At 38.6% G+C, this 20,631-nt stretch overlaps 2 protein-coding genes across 5 annotated transcripts in view; one reads left to right on the forward strand and one right to left on the reverse strand.

Moving 5' to 3' along the window:
• Window positions 1-3,760: 3,760 nt before the first annotated feature.
• The window catches only part of PPIG (peptidylprolyl isomerase G), a 49,615-nt gene continuing 32,744 nt past the window's right edge, over window positions 3,761-20,631 (forward strand). The window contains exon 1 of one of the 4 annotated variants that reach the window (XM_021702814.2): window positions 3,761-3,896. The gene's annotated coding sequence lies outside the window, so the exon portion shown is untranslated. Of the gene's footprint in view, window positions 3,897-4,198; window positions 4,286-20,631 lie in introns of those variants that run through there. The other 3 variants (XM_021702816.2, XM_021702817.2, XM_021702815.2) reach the window with 3 other exon arrangements.
• On the reverse strand, window positions 12,941-13,201 carry LOC110591870 (cytochrome c oxidase subunit 6B1-like). The gene has a single exon (XM_021702820.1). The coding sequence runs from the start codon at window positions 13,199-13,201 to the stop codon at window positions 12,941-12,943; it is 261 nt and encodes an 86-aa protein (XP_021558495.1).

The raw sequence follows: 20,631 nt of genomic DNA on the forward strand, positions 1-20,631 counted from the left end.
CCTGGGTGGCTCAGTCAGTTAAGCGGCTGCCTTCGGCTCAGGTCATGATCCTGGGGTCCTGGGATCGAGCCCCACGTCCCGCGCCCTGCTCAGTGGGGAGCCTGCTTCTTCCTCTCCCTCTGCCTGCTGCTCTGCCTACTTGTGCTCTCTAACTCTCTGTCAAATAAATAAATAAAAATCTTTAAAAATAAAAAAAATAAAAATAAAAATCTCTAAAAATAATAAAATAATGGTAAGTTAATTGTAGTAGCCCAGCCCAGCAACTTCCCCTCTTTTGGTATCAGACTCCATTTTTCACACTACAAAGACTGAAATGACCTAGGCTAGGCCAAATCTAGTACTTCAGGCCCATAGCCTACTAGATGGGTAATGCTATCTGCTGTGATAAATAAAGCCAAACGTCAGTGGCTTACCTAACATAATTTGATTTTTTTAAAAATTCTATTAGCTAACATATAGTATATCATTAGTTTTAAATGTAGCATTCAGTAACTCATCAATTGCATATAACACCCAGTGCTCATCAGGTTACATGCCCTCCTTAATGCCCATCACCCAATATCCCCATCCTCCCACCCACCTCTCCTCCAGCAACGCTCAGTTTGTTTCCTATAGTTAAGAGTCTCTCATGGTGGAGCACCTGGGTGGCTCAGTCGTTAAGTGTCTGCCTTCGGCTCAGGTCATGATCCCAGGGTCCTGGGATCGAGGCCCGCATCGGGCTCCCTGCTCAGCGGGAAGCCTGCTTCTCCCTCTCCCACTCCCCCTGCTTGTGTTCCCTCTCTCTGTCAAATAAATAAATAAAATCTTAAAAAAAAAAAAAAGTCTCTCATGGTTTTTCTCCCTCTCTGATGACTTCCCATTCAGTTTTCCCTCCCTTTCCCTATGGTCCTCTGTGCTGTTTCTTATATTCCACATGAGTGAAACCATATAACTGTCTTTCTCTGATTGACTTATTTAGCTCAGCATAATACCCTCCAGGTCCATCCATGTCGACATAAATGGTAAGTATTCATCCTTTCTGAGTAATATCCCATGTATATATACCACATCTTCTTTATCCATTCATCTGTTGATGGACATCTTGCCTCTTTCCACAATTTGGCTATTGTGGACATTGCTGCTATAAACATTGTGGTGCAGGTGCCCTTTAGGATCAACATAATTTGATTTCTTGATCATATCACATTCCAGTGTGGATATCCCTAGTCAGTGGAGGAATTTTCACTATATGGAGATTCAGGAAATTATACTTCTTTTATAATCTCCCAGGGCCTTAAAACTCTCTGGATCCAACTAACAAAAATAGGAAGAAAGGACACAGAGAAGACATAGCACTTTGTAAACATCTTGGCCTGGATGTAATATACATAATTTTCACTTATTTTCCACTGATGAGAAGTATTCACCTATCCTCACTTAGATGCAAAGGGACAGCTAAAAAAAAAAAAATGTAGGCAGGTCAGACACTTCCCAGCAACACCCCTCACTATGTAAGTGGGAGTACAAATTTTGGGGCTGCCACTACAGTGCTAATCAAAGACTTCTCTGGAGTTTTATCATTGGAGCTGGCAGCGACTTAGATTATTATTATTATTTTTAAAGATTTTATTTATTTATTTGACAGAGAAAGACACAGTGAGAGAGGGAACACAAACGGGGAGTGGGAGAGGGAGAAGCAGACTCCCTGCCGAGCAGGGAGCCCGATGCGGGACTCGATCCCGGGACTCCAGGATCATGACCTGAGCCGAAGGCAGTCGCTTAACCAACTGAGCCAGCCAGGCGCCCGTCACAACTTAGATTATTAAAATGTGAGGTAACCTCTTCAGTCTAGAGAATGTAGCCAAAAAACAGGTAAGCCAAATTAGGCAAGAGGCAAGTTCCCTGATATTCAATCTATTCTTTCTTCTCTGTATTAGTTATCCATTGCTGTTGTAATAAATCTTCCCAAGACATAGTGACCTAAAACACATTTATCATCCCACAATTTCTGTGGGTCAGAAGTTCAGAAGTAGTTTAGCTGAGCGGTTCTGGCTCACAGTTTCTTATGTGACTGAAGTCAGATATCAACAAGGACTATAGTCATCTGAAGCCTTAACGAGGTTGGAGGATTGCTTCCAAACGGCTCACTCACATGGCTTTTGACAGGAGGACTCAGTTCCTTTCTGACTTTTGCCAAAAAGCCTTTCTTGTCACATGGGCTTCTCCATAGTTTGCTTAAGCATCTTCTTGACATGGCAGCTGATTTTCCCTTGAATGAGTGATCCAAGAGATACAGCGAGGAGGAAATAAAAATGCCTTTTATGACCTAGTCTCCAAAATCACACTGTCATTCTGCCTTTTACTATTCATTAAAAGAAAGTCACATTAGAGAATTTATAGACATTTTAAAGTCACCACACTGTGCAACAGTTTTGTTTCATGAAGCAATACATTCCTAATTTTACCTAAACTAGCTCAAGCTGGGTTTATTTGCAAATGAGAGCTCTCACCAATACTGGAATCATAAGGTATATACAATAAGAATATTGTACAACCACTTCAGAAAATTCTTTGGATCTACCAAAACTGATCCTACCCATATCCTAAAATATAGCAATTCCATTCCTAGGTATATTTCCAACATGTAAGTGAAATATATGTTCTCTAATATACCAGATACAAGAATGTTCACAGAAGCTTTATTCAATAAGAGCTAAAACTCAAAAACAAATATCCATCTAAAGTACAACAGATAAATAAATTGTGCAATACCCATTGTGATGGTTAATTTTGTGTCAACCTGACTGGGCCAAGGGCTACCTAGATTAAACATTTATTTATGGGTGTTTCTGTTAGGATGTTTCCGGGTGAGATTAGCATTTGAATTGGTGGGCCGCTGCTCTCGGGCAGTACAGGCAATGCCTTAAGGTGGGGTGGGGATATGGAGGGGGATTGTCCTTTCAGTTTTACTGCTATTAAAATTGGTCGAGACCCTTACATATATCACATGCCCAACTGTTGCTGATAATTTACCTACCCTAAATGAGTGAAAAATCTTTCTATACAATAACAAAATCTAAGTTCCTTTAGCTAGTTCCTTTAAAACTCATTTACCCCACGTCCCGTGTCCCCACAAGGATTGTCGTCAGCCCGCCTCCTTCCAAATACAGAGGCATTTATTTTTTAACCCAATCTAGGGATGCTTGCCTCTTAAAATAATTAAAACACAATATATGTCCTATTTTCCCTAGAGAGCCCTGGATTTGGAGTCAAAGATTTGCTTTTGTATTTAGGAACAGTGTATTTAGCGGAGGGAGGAGGCACTTAACCTTCCTGAGCCTCGATTTCCTTATCTGTAAAACAAGCATCAATAACCTATATCATGGTGTTGCTGTGAGAATTTTAAAGGAGAGCGAGCCTCAACGCCTAATGTAATTTCCTCTTTCCCTCAACTAGCACTTTGTTCGTTTCTGTTTTTTAAAACTTGTGTCACAGCGTTAACTGGAAGCTGAACTGGAAGCTCCTTAAAGGTAGGGCTTCCTTCCCAATACTCTGGCAGAGGATGAATACATGTTTACTGGATGAAGCACTTCATTTCACTAAGAATATGGCATTTTGACGGTTACAAACGTTCCCAATCAACTCACACCAGAAGCATTTACTACCTATGAACTAGGTATTTAACAGGTACCAATATCCTAGAACTCCAGGGAGGGCTTAGGTGGCGCAAGCAAGAGAACACCACCAGGAGATGCGGTCAACCAGTGACGTACTTCCTGCGCGACGATTTCCCTCCACGCCGGGACTGGCTTGTGGGGGAGGGAGGCGGTTAGTGGGCTTTAGCGCCTTTTCTGGCGGCGGTAGATTTGAAGCGCTTTAAAGGACCGGACCCCGAGAAGTGAAGACTACAGGAGCAGGTAGGTGGCGCGAAGCCCCTGTTGTTTCGGTGGCGTCCTTTGCAGCAGTCCGGGGGTACGAGAGCGGGAAGAGCCCGAGGTGAGGGGCGGAGTCGACGCCTTAGGCCCGGCGGAGCCAACCGTCTTCGCCTCGAGGTATCTGGGCTGCCTGGTCCCTGAACAAGCCCCTCAAGGACCTTGGCTCTGGCTTTGCCGCTGTTGCAGCTGGAGAGGACCTCCAGGCGTGCCTCCCGGGCCTGGGAAACGGTCCTCCCCCTGCCAGCCCCCGCCCTCTCACTTGGGCGCACACCTCCCTCCCTGACGCATTTTGCCGCACAAGCTGTAATATGGCGGCAGCAGCGACGGCCTGAACTCTAGGGAACAAGGGTGATTTTTGATGCTTCAAAATCGTAAGACTAATCGCTAATGCGGGGTAGGTGGGAGAATTGGTGGGAAAGGAGTAACCTGATGTCCTGTCAGGTTAGGGTTGGAGACTTGCGGGCGAGGAGCCTGGATCACAGGGGTTAAGATTAGACTGAAAACAGGCTTTCCTCCTACTCCGATCTTTTCCTCTCACAGACAGCGGCTATCGTACATAGTTAAGTGATACAGGCCTTTTGATTAAAACAAATCCAGGCTCTTCCCTTTTCATCCCAGGGCTGTCTCGAAGTTCACCCACGTTTCCGAGGAGCTGTGAGCAGCGCAGGCCTTTTAGGAGAAGATAATTACTCTTTAGGAGGAAGGCGATGGCTTCAGAGCTCCATATGCCTTGGGGGAAGTGTGCGAATTTGGCTCATCTTTAGTCTTTTAAGGAGCTAAGTTGGGGTCTGCGGGATTGGAGAATTCCTAGTCATTTTGGAAATGTTATAAAAGCACCATTTTGTCCGTTGATTTAATTTATTCCTACAGCAGTACTTTGTTCAGGACCAAGCTTTTGCAGTAGTGATGACAAATACGTCCAAGAAACAAATGTTCTGGACTTTTGGGAGTCTGTTAACTTTTAGTAGCTAAAACCAAATGGAGGGGAAAACGTGTGCGTGTGTCGGTATAAAAAAAAAAAAAAAGCCAGTAATTTGCCGGTTCGTAAAAATGATGGGTGAGGAGGTGTATGAACATTTTTGCAGTAGTGCCGTAAAATCCAGAAGAGGCACGGATATCTAGAATGGCTGCTTCTCATATTTTTTAAGTATCCGAAAATTTACCCGTTTTAGCATGTCCCCCTTTTTTTATTTTAACCGTTTTAGATAGGATTATTTCTATAATAAATTACTTCTCTCTTAATTAGAGTTCATTTTACGTCGTTTAAGGTTTATTATTCAGGATTATAGGTGCCCTGAAATCACAATGGGTCTTGTAGTAGGAGTCTGTGCTTTTTTTTTTTTTTTTTTTTTGAATTGTGTTTACTTTTAAGGTTTTTGTCTTTGCAGGCTGTTGTCAGGGTTGCCTTCCCCTGCTTTCAGCAGTGTACAAGTATGCAAGCTTCCTAGTTTAGAAAATTTGGATTTGTTTCTGGCTCAACCATCTTTCTGAACCTCAGTTTCTTCATCTATAAAATATTTTGATTTCAGGCTATCATCAGCTGTGGGCTTCAGAAATAAATAATCAGGTTTGTTAAAAATTCTGTGTAAAATTGATTTTCAGTAAGAAGTCAGTGGTTCTCCTAAAGAACATACATTACATTTATTGTGACTTATTAAAGGCCTTTCACTTTTGGTGCTTATTATTGTGGCCTTGCAGTTATCAGTGGCCTCTGAGTAAAGTTTTTGTCCTTTAGATATTTTGCATATTTTAAATTAGGTTTTCTGTTAGGCAACATCCATTGTGCATGCAAAGGAAAATTGGTAGCCATTCATAATAGTATGAACTAGTCATCAATAGTATGAACCATTAGCAATTAATTCTTCCAGTGTTGCTCTTTTAAGAAACAGATGTTGGGGCGCCTGGGTGGCTCAGATGGTTAAGCGTGTCTGCCTTTGGCTCAGGTCATGATCCCAGGGTCCTGAGATCGAGTCCTGAATCGGGCTCCCGGCTCAGCGGGGAGCCTGCTTCTCCCTCTGACCCTCTCCCCTCTCATGCTGTTTCTCTCTCGCTCGCTCTCTAAAAAATAAATAAATAAAATCTTTAAAAAAAAAAAACAAACATGTTGATGTTTTCCCATATTTTTTTTACTAATAGGGTATTTCAATAGAATTATAATGTATTACTTAGTTTTAGTATTCTAATATACTAAGATGTCTAGCTTGTCACATTAGGAGTCCACAGATAATTCAAGTGATTTGAAGAGTTTGTTGCAGATTTTTGCTACATTGTGTTACTTCACTTTTTTGGGGCTTTAATATTAGCACCAAGCTTTAGTTTTTATTTAAGTGTCAGTGGTTTTACCCTGGTTTAATGCATATACTATCTCTATAAGAACTCTGTATTTCTATTTCTGTGGGCCAGTCTTGCATCTTGAAATTTACTACAGGGAGTATTGTGTAAATACTCAGAGAAAACTTCCGTAACTGGGGACTTTGTACTTTCAGTACCAGACAGGAAATCTTTTGCACTTTTTTTTTTTTTTAAGATTTTATTTACTTATTTGACAGAGAGCACAAGTAGGCAGAGGGAGAAGCAGACTCCCCACCGAGCAGGGAGTCCGATGTGGGGCTCAATTCCAGGACCCTGGGATCATGACCTGAGCCGAAGGCAGCCGCTTAACCAACTGAGCCACCCAGGCACCCCCCCCTTTTTAAAAAATATTTTATTTATTTATCTGACAGAGACATAGTGAGAGAGGGAACACAGCAGGGGGAGTGGGAGAGGGAGAAGCAGGCTTCCCGCCAAGCAGGGAGCCTGATGTGGGCCTTGATCCCAGGACCCTGGGACCATGACCTGAGCTGAAGGCAGACGCTTAACGACTGAGCCACCTAGGCGCCCCATCTTTTGCACTTTTAAGAGGTGTCTTAAAGCAATCACCAACCTCTTCTTGAAAGAGGTTGTACCAGAAATATAGGCATCAATTTTTTTAATATTAAAATGGTTGTTTTAAAACATGAATGATTCCTTAAATCATTGATTTTTTAAAATGAATGAAGCCTCTTTATATATTAAGCTACTCTTAATTATGTATAAACTTTAGCTTAAGGTTTATTCATAATTATGTCATTGCATTATGGTCATAGGGTAGAAGGTAAAATTAAAAAGCCATTATCTGGAAAATTTGTGAATAAGCTATTTTCTGTAGTGAAGCTGTTAAAGTACTTAACCAGAAAACTCTTGCTTTTTTCAACTTACGACCTTGCTCCAGTCACTTCAATTCTTTAGTCCTCTTGTCAAATCTATAAAATCAGAAGATTGGACCAGATTAGGGTTCCTCCAAACTTTAAAAGTCTGTACAGGAATTACCACATTGACTAACATGTAGCTATTGTATGGTGTAGGTGTATCTCTGGAGAGAGTGGTATACATTTATCATTGTAAAAACTTAAGTAATTGCAGGTACAATATTAAGAGTGTTTAGCAGGGCTTTCCCAGTTAGTATAGGCTTTTTTATTTCAGTACTAACAAAGCATAGTTTTATGCTCTCATATTGTATGTTTAGAAAGTATGTAATATCATTTTTAACACCGAACTTGGCAACATTACAGCTTTTCTCTTTATGTTTTCTAAAAGATTTAAGAATTTAGGAAGTGCCTATGCACTGTTGTTCATGTTTCTACCAGCACAGTGGTTTGTGACTATCAGAGACACTAAGCAAGGGGGCACCATATGGAAGAGTTGTCTTTTCTGATGCCTCAGAATGTTAACTTGTTTGTGCTTAATTAGCAATATGATATTCATAAATGCATTAAAATGTTTTTGAAACAGTATTTTCATTTCTCATTTGATCTCTGAACTGTATTGGGGGTAAGGTGAAGAGGCTGGTGTGAATGTCACATTGCCTACTTTGAAAGTAATCTTCAAGATCTATGGTTTTAATTAGTTTAATATGCTTGCACTTAGAAGTGGAAATATATATATATTTTAAAGATTTTATTTATTTATTTGACAGAGACAGAGATAGCGAGAGCAGGAACACAAGCAGCGGGAGTGGGAGAGGGAGAGCAGGCTTCCCGCCGAGGAGGGAGCCCGATTGGGACTCGATCCCAGGACCCTGGGATCATGACCTGAGCTGAAGGCAGACGCTTAACGACTGAGCCACCCAGGCGCTCCCTTTTTTTTTTTTTAATTTTTTTTTTTAAGATTTTATTTATTTGCGAGAGAGAGAATGAGAGACAGCATGAGAGGGAGGAGGGTCAGAGGGAGAAGCAGACTCCCTGCTGAGCAGGGAGCCTGATGTGGGACTCGATCCCGGGACTCCAGGATCATGACCTGAGCCGAAGGCAGTCGCTTAACCAACTGAGCCACCCAGGCGCCCGAGGTGGAAATATTATGTGAAAATTGTTACCTGTTTTATTAAACTTAAGCAGACAAGAACTTTCCATCTTTATTTTTTTTAAGATTTTTATTTATTTGAGAGAGAGAAAGAGAGCACAAGCAAGGGGAGAGGGAGAGGGAGAAGCAGACTCCCTGCTGAGCAGGGAGCCGGTTGTGGGGCTGATCCCAGAGACCCGAGCCAAAGGCAGACGTTTAACCAACTGGGCCACCCAGGTGCCCCTCCATCTTTATTTCTTAGTCCTGAACTGAAGATGCTCCCTCTTATAATGGATTCTGTTTATTAAGAAAGAAAAGAAACATTTTATTAGTAAAATGCAACTCAGGCAGATCTAGGGAATAGGTTCTGTTTCAATTATGGAATAGACTCAGAAGGTGGTTACTGACTGGTAGGCTCTGGGAGAATTTACTGACTATGGGGCACCTGGGTGGCTCAGTCATTAAGTGTCTGCCTTGGGCTCAGGTCATGATCCCAGGGTCCTGGGATCGAGTCCCACATCTGGCTCTCTCCTCGGCGGGAAGCCTGCTCTCCTGTCCTATTCCCACTGCTTGTGTTCCTGCTCTCACTATCTCTGTCTCTGTCAGATAAATAAATAAAATCTTTAAAAAAAAAAAAGAATTTACTGACTACAGATAAAAATTAGCAATATTCCATGTGAGCAGCAGTACATATAGGAGGAGGGTACTGAAGTTTAGGCAGAGTCTAGTTCTGCTCATGCCTTGATTTACTAGTATTATTTCCATTTGATAATGTAGTCCTGGGCCAGGCCTTGTGCATGGTGTTGAAGATACAAGGGTACTGAATTTGAAGAGTTTACAGACAAGTTTATGACAATGAAAATAAGATTAAACAAAGGAGGATCATTTAAGCTTTAGAGAGTCAAGGTGAAGTTCCCATAGAATGTACTCTGGCTATTTGAATCTTTAAGGACACAGAGGAATTAGCCAAGGGAATCAGAGAGGGCAAAGACCTGCTAATCTTAATAGTTTAAAAGATTTACTGTCTACTTTTTGAAGACTGAGTACTTTGTTGACCTCTTCATACTGTGTGAAACTTCTAAATAATTCCCCTAATGTCATAAATTACTGCATTATTTATTGCCTAATTGCAAATACTGTGTCCTTTATCATATATTTTAGTAATTAGTTGCCTATGTCCTTGTCCTGTCCCCTTTCCCATCCTTCATGTTACTTTAAGATGAATATCGAAATTATTTTATGTATGAAACTACAAGATTAAACTTTTTATGTATGAATATGTTACCTCTTACGTTTTTATGAAGTATATTTGTTACAGAAGTTTACACATCCTAGCATTTGCTATTTTAAAATATTGACATACAAAACTATGATATTGTGGATAAACATTGAAAACAACTGTATTTCTCTCTGCTTAGAAAAAAGAATATACATGAACATTTTTAAAAGTTATAGCTTAAGTGTCAGGATTTTATGCATTTTTATATGATCTAACTTTTTCAGTGAGTCTGTTAGCTTTATTATGTAAACAGTATGTTCATTATGAAAAAAGTAGGTGAGGTTAAGTATCACTCAAATTTCTGAAGGAGTCAGGCAGGTGAAATGAGTTCATGAGGTCAAGTAGATAGTAAATAGTAACGAGTAACAGGCCATAGTTGGAGGCAGACCGCTGTACAGGAGTGGAACACATTATTTTTGTTTTTCAAGAAAATATCTGAATTTTATGGAAATAGCTGCAACTCACTTAGGTTAAACAAATTTGCAACAAAGCAGGCTACTATTCTGAAAGCTTTCATTATATACTATTAGGAAATTCGTGAATTAGTTTATTGAAAATTGCATAGACTTGATTTTTCTCTGAATTGTATCTTTGGTATCTCTCAGTATTATATTCTGTTTACTTTTTCTTGAAAACGTGATAAATTGATCAGATGCTTATCTCATGTTTGATTTTAGGTATTATTGAGTAATATCAGGAAATCATAATTATAGAGGAAATACTATGTACTATATTTCTGATTAGGTAGAATCTGATTTCAGTAATATTAGAGACATAGTGTTGAGCCATCTTTCTGTCATCATTGTTCTTCATTAGCTATAGCAAGAACATTTACATACTTGAGATTTCTGTGGTGCTTTTAATAATTGCTGTCATCTTTCTTGAATTTAAGGCATTTTTTATTTACTTCAGAAAAACTAATTTTAATCTATTTCTGTGAAAAGTATCCTTATATGGTCTAACCTATGTATTATCATCACTTATAGGCATGTCCATTATAATCTTAGATGATTATATATACATTTTTATTATGAATTTTTTCTTTATAATACCAATTATATTTATTAAAGAAGAGTAGAATGAAGTACAGTAAGGCAAAAACCCTTGGTCTTATAACCAACACAATAATGACTTTTCAGTTTTTTTTCTTTTTATAAATCTTTAAATTTTGAAGTTTAGGAGTGGTTGATTATAATGCTTTTGCATATACTGTTTTGTATCTTATTTTTTTAACAAATCACACACATTTTCCAAATTACTAATGTTTATAGCAGTACTTTAACAACTATGATATTTTGTTCAACCAGAGACCATGATTTAACCATTTTTTTTGTAATATTGACTAGATTGCTTCTGATTATATGTTCTTAAAAAGAGCACTGATAGCTAACTTTATACATGATGGCTTTCTAAAAGGGTAGTTTCTTACAAGAGATACCTAGTATGTGAATTTTACTGGTTTAAGGTGAAAACTAGTTTAAGGTGTAAACATTTAAGAGATTCACATATTTGCAGAGGAGCTGCGTACTGTTTTAGTCTTTTAAAAGATCTTTACTATTTTGATAAGCAAAACATCTCGTTAGTGTTTTTTAAATTTTTTTTTAAGATTTTATTTATTTGTCAGAGAGAGCGTGCGCACAAGCAGGGGGAGTGGCAGGCAGAGGGAGAAGCAGGCTCCCTGCTGATCAAGGAGCCCCATGCGGGACTTGATCCCAGGACCCTGATCATGACCCGAGCCGAAGGCAGACGCTTAACCAACTGAGCCGCCCAGGCTCCCCTTAGTGTTTCTTTAAAAATATTCGTGATTGTAAACTTAGTATCTGTCTGTTGAAGAAAATTCAGAAAACAAGTACATAAAAATTATCCTTAAACTCATGGCCTAAACATAGTGAATGTTAATATTTTGGTGTAAATCTTTGGGGTGGCTTATTTTACTTACTCATTTTTTGGGGGATATAATTGATATTCTATTTCAGGTACAACATGATGATTTGATATTTGTATATATTGCAAAAACGATCACATTAAATCTAGTTAATCATCACCTCACGTAGTTACAAATATTTTCTTGTGATGAGAGCTTTTAAGATCATCTCTCTTAGCAATATACAGTATAGTGCTATTAACTAGTCATCATGCTGTACATTACATCCCCAGGACCTAAAATGAATTTAGGTTTTTTGTTTAGTTTTTTTTTTTTTTTTTAAGATTGTACATATAAGTGAGATCATACAGTATTTGTCTTCCTCTAACTTACTTCACTTAATATAATGTCCTCAAGGTCCATACTTGTCATAGTAATAGGATTTCCTTTTTTTTTTTTTTTAAGATTTTATTTATTTATTTTTGAGAGGAGGGTGGAGAGGGAGAGGGAAAGAATCTCAAGAGAGCAGAGCCCGTCCTGGGGCTCCATCTCATTGACACTGAGACCATGACCTGAGCCGGAAACCAAGAGTCGGGCACCCAACTGACTGAGCCACCCAGGCACTGCAGGATTTCCTTCTTTTTTGTGGCTGAATGGTATTCCTATGTGTGTGTGCGCACATACCACATTTTCCTTATTCATTCATCCATCAGTGGACTCTCGGGTTGTTTCCATGTCTTGGCTATTATAATAATGCTGCATAATTTATAATCAGTAATCAGTATTTGGGCACATACCACATTTTCTTTATTCATTCATCCATCAGTGGACACTCGGGTTGTTTCCATGTCTTGGCTATTATAATAATGCTGCATAATTTATAATCAATAATCAGTATTTTGGTGTAAATCCTATCTTTCACTTATATTGAAATGTAATTGACATATTGCACAGTATAAGTTTAAAGTGTACATGATTACCACAATAAGTTTTGTTTTTTACATTTATGGTTTTATTTTTTATTTATTTTTTTATAGGGAATGTTTTATTTTGACCATGCACTATTTTATTTTACCTTTAAAATGATTATTTGCCTTTCAACTCCCTTCACCCATTTCTCCCATCCCCTGCATTGCCTGCTTCTGTATCTGAGATTTTTTTTTAAGATTCCACATATGAGAAAGATTATATGGTATTTGTCTTACCATTAACACATTTTTTTTTAAAGTGTACAATCTAATCATACTTTAGTATATTTAATCATTTTTGTATATTACAGAGTTATGCAGCCACAATAAGTTTTGTTAACATCCATTGTCTGATGTAGGTGCAAGGAGGAAAATGTTTTTTCTTTTGATGAGAATTTTAAGGATTTATTCTCTTAGCAGTTTTTTTTTGTTTTTGTTTTTTTCACTTTTCCAATGAGTATTTATTATTAGTTAAGCCATGATTCAGAATCCCAGGGTGGGGATCACCATGCACCCTGGGAGAAGGAGGGAGGACAGAGGAGAGGTGGGTAGAGCCAGTTCAGATCTTCCCAGGAAATGTGCCTTCTCCCCGCCGGTCGTCCCAGGCTGACACCCAGGATATGGGGCAGAGGGACTTGTACACGCGACGGTACCATTTGCACACGGAGACATCACCCCCTTTAGCAGTCATTGCCTTCTCACAGCGGTGGAAGTCCAGGTAGTTCTGCCAGCAGTTCCTGGTCTGGTTCTGCTTGGGGAAGCGGCTGTCAAAAGGGGCAGTCTGGTAGTTCTTGATTTTGGTCTTGATGTCTTCTGCCATGGTGCTGATTGTAAACACACCACAGCAGCACCTCACAGCTCAATGTCTCTTAGCAGTTTTCTAATATACCATACAGCAGTTAACTATAGCCATCACGTTGTTTATTACATCTCCAGTACTTATAACTGGAAGTTTGTATCTTTTGATATCTTCATTCAATTCCTCTACCCTCTCTCCCCAGCTCTGGTAACTAAAAATCTGATTTCTTTTTCTGTGAGTTTGGGCAGGGTGTGTTTGTATACATATATTTTTTTTATTTACCTTTTTTTCTTGGATTCTACATATAAGTGAGATCATACAGTATTTGTCTTTCTCTGATTTCACTTAGCTTAATGCCCTCTAGGTCCATCCATGTTGCAAATTGCAAGATTTCCTTGTTTTTTTATGGTTGAATAGTATCCTATTATATATGTAAATATACCACATTTTCTTAATCCATTCATCTGTTGATGGACACTTAGATTGTCTCCCTGTCTTGGCTGTTGTAAATAATGCTGCACTGAACATGGTGGTACAGATAAGTCTTCAGCATAGTGGTTTCATCTCTTTTTAACGTATATCTCTTATGTGTAAAGTTGGGAATTTTTGCTAACTTAATTTTTTCACTTAATATATTATGAATATCTCATCCATGAGTAGTTTTTGATAATTTTCCTTTTTAGTTTTTGTAACTTTTAATAATAATATGTTCATGTGGTATAAAACTGAAAAGGTATAGAAGGTTAGTTATATAGTAAAAAAAAAAAAAACAACAAAACTTCTTACCCATCTTCCCCAGCCACACATTTCCTCTCCCACCAGCTGCCTCTGTATTAGACAAGCAAACATATATACATATTTTTTTACTTCTTTGAAAAATATACAAAGAAAGCATGCCATAACCCATATCTGTACCTTGCTTTTTTTTTTTTTTTAAAGATTTTATTTATTTGAGACAGAGAGAATGAGAGAGAGAGAGCACATGAGAGGGGGGAGGGTCAGAGGGAGAAGCAGGCTCCCCGCCGAGCAGGGAGCCCGATGCGGGACTCGATCCAGGGACTCCAGGATCATGACCTGAGCCGAAGGCAGTTGCTTAACCAACTGAGCCACCAGGCGCCCCTGTACCTTGCTTTTTAATTTTTTTTTAACTTAACAAAGTTTAAACTTAAAGCAGTACATAAACTGCTTTCTCATTCTTTTTATAGCCTTGTACATTGTATGGATGTAATACGATTTATGTAATCTCTCCTTCTTTATGGACATTTATATTTACAGCCTTTTAACCACAGAAACAATGGTGCCTTGAATAACCTTGTACATACCTTATTTTGCAAATGTGTGGGATATGTATAAAATCTTTCTAAATTGGGTTACTGAACGAAAGTATTTAATGCACTTGTAACATTGTGTGTTGTCAAATTGGCAAAGGATTGTATCAATTTACCCCTTTACTATTGGCAACAATGTCTGAGGTCAGTATTGTTTATTTTTGTTAGGTGAAAAATGTTATCTCTGATTTTAACATGTAAGAATATGATTTCCAATCACTAAATGAATATCATCCATTTCATGAGAGAATAATTTATTTAACCAGTTTATATTACTGCACAGCTAGTTTGTTTTTTATTTATTATAAAAAGCACTTCAGTGACTACGTGTGAATTTTTTTAAGGTAAAGGGTAGATTTGAGTTTTTTTTTTTTGTTTCTGTTTTTGTTTTGTTTTTTGTGAAAGAGAGAGAGAAAGAGCACAAACGGGGAGAAGCAGGCCTCCCGCTGAGCAGGGAGCCTGATGCGGGGCTCGATCCCAGGACCCCGGGATCATGACCTGAGCCGAAGGCAGACACTTAACTGAGCCACCCAGGCATCCCTGTAAATTTATGTTTTTAGTAATCCAACATGGGGCTCAAACTCATATGACCCCGAGATCAAGAGTCATATGCTCTTCTGACTGAGCCAGCCATGTGCCCCAAATTTTTTTATACCTAAAATCTTTCTAACAATATAATGTTTTTCATTTAACATTTTTTCCATATTTTTAAAAATTGCATTTTCATAGTATAATAGATCATCATATGAATATTTCTTAATTTACTTAACTGTTATGTTGGACATGTAGGTTGTTTCTAATTATTATTAAACCAAAATCAAAGAATATTTCATTTAAAATGATTGCCTTCAGGGCGCCTGGGTGGCTCGGTTGGTTAAGCGACTGCCTTCGGCTCAGGTCATGATCCTGGAGTCCCTGGATCGAGTCCCGCATCGGGCTCCCTGCTCGGCAGGGAGTCTGCTTCTCCCTCTGACCCTCCCCCCTCTCATGTGCTCTCTCTCTCTCTCATTCTCACTCTCTCAAATGAATAAATAAAAAAATAACATCTTTTAAAAAAATAAAAATAAAAATAAAATGATTGCCTTTAGAGAGATTCCAAGATACTGAATTACTAAAGTGTTAAAGGTTAGAATGAATATGAATATATTCAGAGTTGTTGGTCTGTAATGCCAAGTTGCTTAGCAAAATTGTTAATACGGTTTGTATTTTTAATTTCACTTTTTATAAATTGTTCATATTCCCTTGGGTGATTTTTGTGCTTTTAATTGTTTGGTGCATGTTCCCTATGGTATTGGTTCTGAAAGGTGGGGCAGAAGAACCTTGGGAGATTTTTTGATTGTCAGATGTGCTGATACTTAAATAGGGCCATGGGAGATTGATGTTCTGCAGTGAGTTAGGATTGTCCTAGTCAGTGAAGAATCATTCTGGCACCCCATTCTTAAGCACCGTTCTACAGTAAAAAAGTAACACATCATGTTTGTTGAAAATATTTTCCCGTTTTCACTTACTTTTTTTTTTTTTTAAGATTTATTTGAGAGAAAGTGTGCGCGTGTGCCAGTGCACGGAGTGGGGGAGGGGGAGAAGGAGACCGAGAATCTCAAGCAGACTTCCTGCTGAGCACAGAGCCCCACGTGGAGCTTGATGTCACCACTCTGAGATCATGACCTGAGCCAAAACTAAGAGTCGGAAGCTTAACCAACTGAGACACCCAGGCACCCGTTTTCTACTTTCTAATTTCCTTCTGACAAATAGGAATAATAAAATTCTTCATGAAGTCAAATCTGTTTATTTCCTTTATTTATTTATTTATTTATGAACCTGAAAAATTATTTAATACCCAGTTTGGATAAATATTCACATGTAGTTTTCCTAGTTTCCATTGGGGGAGGGGCTTGATCCCAGCACCCCAGGATCATGACCCGAGCCAAAGGAGATGCTCAACCGGCTGAGCCACCCAGGCGCTCCTAAATTTTATTAATTTTAAATTGGGAAACTAATACATGAATATATTCTCAATGCAGAAATTCAAACCTTATAGTTAAAGCTAAAGACTCCCATTGACTTCATCCCTACTCCCAGTCCCTTCTGCAGAGTGCTGTCAGTTTTGCTATGTATAACTCTTTATCTGTAGAAATAGAGTATTAGTTTAAAGTATAAATACAATGCTTAGGTGCAAATTGATTTTTTTGTCTTTTCAACTAAGTAATAGGATTTTTGGTTAGAGTATATAGACTTTTTAAACTGCTATATAATATTAAATAGCATGTATATACCAGAATTTATTCAGCTGTTCTCTCATTGTGGGATATTTTGGATGTTTCTTTTTTGTTGTTAACAATGTTGCAAAACTGTGTTCTCACGCATGCCTCTCCTTTCATGTATAATCATGTATCTATTAAATAACGATTTCTTACCATAGCCAAGCCCTGTTTACAGCACTAGGAATTAAGAGGGGAGCAAACTGAAGAGGTTTATCACCTCATGGAACTTATATTCTAGTAAGAAGAATAGATATAAAAACTTGAATTAATAATAAAATAAATTAGCAATAAATGCAGGGAAGAAAAATAGAGCAGGTAAGGGGATATAAAGTGTTGGAGGACAGGGGCTGCTCCTTTGAATATACTGGTCAGGGATGCTTTCTTTATGGAGGGGATACTTCAGCAATGACTTAAGTGAGGGAATGAACTAAGTGAAGATCTGGGGTAAGAGCATCCCACACGGAGGAAACAACAAATGTGGAAGACCTGATAAAGGACTAGGCCTTGGGATGTTTGTTGTTTTTTTTTTTTTAAAGATTTTATTTATTTATTTGACAGCACAAGCAGGGGGAGAGACAGAGGGAGAGGGAGAAGCAGGCTCCCCGCTAAGCCAGGAGCCCGATGTGGGGCTCAATCCCAGCACCCTGGGATCATGACCTGAGTCGAAGGCATACTCTTAACCAACTGAGCCACCCAGGCGCCCCGGGATGTTTGAGGAACAGCTGGAACATGTGTATCTAAAGCAAAGTTGAGAAGAATATTAGATGAAGTTGTAGAGGTCAATAGGGCTAAAATATTTAGAGCTGTGCTGTCCAGTACAGTAGCTATGAGCCACATATAGTTATTGAGCACTTGAAACATGGCTATTTTGAATTAATAAACACTGGATTTCTAAGACTTAGTACCCAAAAAAGAATGGGAAATATCTCTTTATCACATTTTTATGTTGATATATGTTGAAGTAATATTTTGGACATACTGAGTTAAATAAAATATATTATTTAAATTAACCTTTTTACTTTTTTTTTTAAGATTTTTATTTATTTATTTGAGAGAGAGAATGAGTGAGAGAGAGTGCACATGAGAGAGGGGAGGGTCAGAGGGAGAAGCAGACTCCCTGCTGAGCAGGGAGCCTGATGTGGGACTCGATCCCGGGACTCCAGGATCATGACCTGAGCCGAAGGCAGTGGCTTAACCAACTGAGCCACCCAGGCGTCCCACCTTTTTACTTTTTCAAATGTGGCTACTAAAAATTTAAAAACTATAAATGTGGCTCATATTTCTCTTGGACAGCGGTGGTTTAGATTCTTAAAATCCGTGGAAAGACATTCTGATTAAGTGTGATATATATATATATATATAAAAAAAAAGAAAACATTAGGCAGAGGAATGAAGTGGTAAATTGTGCTTTTAAAGGATCACTCCACTCAGGTTATTCTATGGAGAATAGATAATAGAGGACCAAGTAAAAACAGGGAAACCAATTAGGAGGCAATTGCAGTATTCTAGATAAGAAATGACAATAATGGTAAAGATGGTGAGAACATTTTTTTTTTTTAAAGATTTTATTTATTTATTTGAGAGAGAGAGAATGAGAGACAGAGAGCATGACAGGGAGGAGGGTCAGAGGGAGAAGCAGACTCCCCGCCGAGCAGGGAGCCCGATGCGGGACTCGATCCCGGGACTCCAGGATCATGACCTGAGCCGAAGGCAGTCGCTTAACCAACTGAGCCACCCAGGCGCCCGGTGAGAGCATTTTTTAAGCTAAAATTAAGTCAGTGCCAAACTGACTTATTAATGTTTGGATAATGGCTATGAAGGAGAATGCAACCAAAGATGATTCCAAGTTTTCAGTCTTGGCTGATTTGGACAGTGATAATATTTACTAAGTTTTTTATTTTTTTATTTTTTTTATTTTTTATTTATTTGAGAGAGAGAGAGAATGAGAGAGAGCACATGAGAGGGGGGAGGGTCAGAGGGAGAAGCAGACTCCCTGCCGAACAGGGAGCCTGATGTGGGACTCGATCCTGGGACTCCAGGATCATGACCTGAGCCGAAGGCAGTCGCTTAACCAACTGAGCCACCCAGGCGCCCAATATTTACTAAGTTTTGAGAGAAGTGGGCGTAGAGAAGTAAAGTTTTGTTTTTGATTTTTTATTTTTAATAAAGTGAACTTTATTGAAGTACAATATAGTGTACCAGAACCTACGTAAAATCTAAGTGTAGCTCAGTTTTCCCAAAGTGAACTCACCCAGGTAAACAGCTCTCAGATTAAAAAAAAACAAACAAAACAAACACTATTGTGGTAGCTCCCACTTGTCCTCATAACTCCATAAATTAGTAGTGGTATTCATTGCAATTTAAAGTACCAGAGCTATAGGCTTTTTACATTGTGCCCTAGAATTGAGAAACTCGGACAGTTATCAAAGATTGTGTCTAAAAGGTTATGGGTTATTAGGGATTTTTCTGATCTATCATAAATTATGCCTGGTTTTGTTTTAAGATTTATTTAAGAGCGAGAGATCACGAGGGGGAAGGTGGAGGGAGACACAGACTCCCTGCTGAGCAGGAAGCCAGATGCGGGACTTGATCCCAGGACCCTGGCTGGGATCATGACCTGAGCCAAAGGCAGACGCTTAACTGACTGAGCCACCCAGGCACCCAAATTATGCCTGGTTTTCAAGAACACAGTACTGTATGTAGGAAATTAGCTGTAATTATAAATCTGGTATGTTTGGGACAGTATTTTTTATACTATAGTACTCATTGTAAGAATAGTATAGTATAGTGCTCATGTAAGAATAGAAATTTTCACCTGGGGTATTGTGGTTAAATAAGTAGTTACATAGGTTTTTTGGGGGGAGAATAAATCGTTAAACTTTCTCTTCTCTTCCTCTACCCCCAAAAGTAGAAATTTTAAGAAGGCCTACAAAAATTATTTAAAAGATAAAGGAGGGGCACCTGGGTGGCTCAATCAGTTAAGCGTCTGCCTTCAGCTCAGGTGATGATCTCAGGGTCCTGGGATCAAGTCCCTCATCGGGCTCCCTGCTCAGCAGGGAGTCTGCTTCTGCCTCTGCCTCTCCCCACGTTCATGCTCTCTCTCTCTTTCTTGTAAAAAATAAATAAAAAAATAAAAGATAAAGAATAATCAGGTACTAAGTTTTTAAGAAAGTCCTCATTTTTATGGATTGAACATATTCTCAATTTCAAGTGTGCGGGAATTGAGATTCTGTACAAGTAAAAACAGTGCAACAAACTTGGCAAGATACTAAAATTGCTAAGTTTTTTTTTTGTTTTCAGTAAGGCTAGGGTACAGGAGGATTTAAAGTTTAGCTTTTTGCTTTTGTTTCATGTGAAACAAATTCTAGTATCCACTGTTTCTATTAGAAATAAAAAATGGAGCAGTCATGAGAAAATGGTATTTTCCCCCCTTTCTTGTGCAATAATGCCAGAAGTTGAATATACCAACACTTGGGCTGAATTTGAATGCAGTATATCTTTTTGAATGCAATATATCTTTTATGTAATTTAATCCCTAATTCACATAATCAGCATTAAATGAATGAATACATATCTACATTTTTCAAATTGCTGGTGATCTGGGCAGAGTATTCTGATTTGTAGTTTATGGGTTGTGTAAAATTGATAAGGGGTGGTGATATAAAACTTACACGTGTGATGAAATTGTTTAGAACTAAATAAATACACAAGCACTCAGATGAGTGCCTTTAAAACCGGGAAATGTGAATGGGATAAAGGATTGTATCAACATTGTTCTGCTTTTATGCTACAGTTGTGCTATTATATAACAGTTTTCTAAAATGTTACGGTTGGAGGAAACTGGATAAAGTACATACTATCG

The sequence above is a fragment of the Neomonachus schauinslandi genome, chromosome 3 (assembly GCF_002201575.2).
Source record: "Neomonachus schauinslandi chromosome 3, ASM220157v2, whole genome shotgun sequence".
NCBI classification, from domain to species: domain Eukaryota; kingdom Metazoa; phylum Chordata; class Mammalia; order Carnivora; family Phocidae; genus Neomonachus; species Neomonachus schauinslandi.

Bases quoted from the DNA above. Each gene is read 5' to 3' on its own strand.
- LOC110591870 (XM_021702820.1), bottom strand. From the start codon at position 13,201: ATGGCAGAAGACATCAAGACCAAAATCAAGAACTACCAGACTGCCCCT.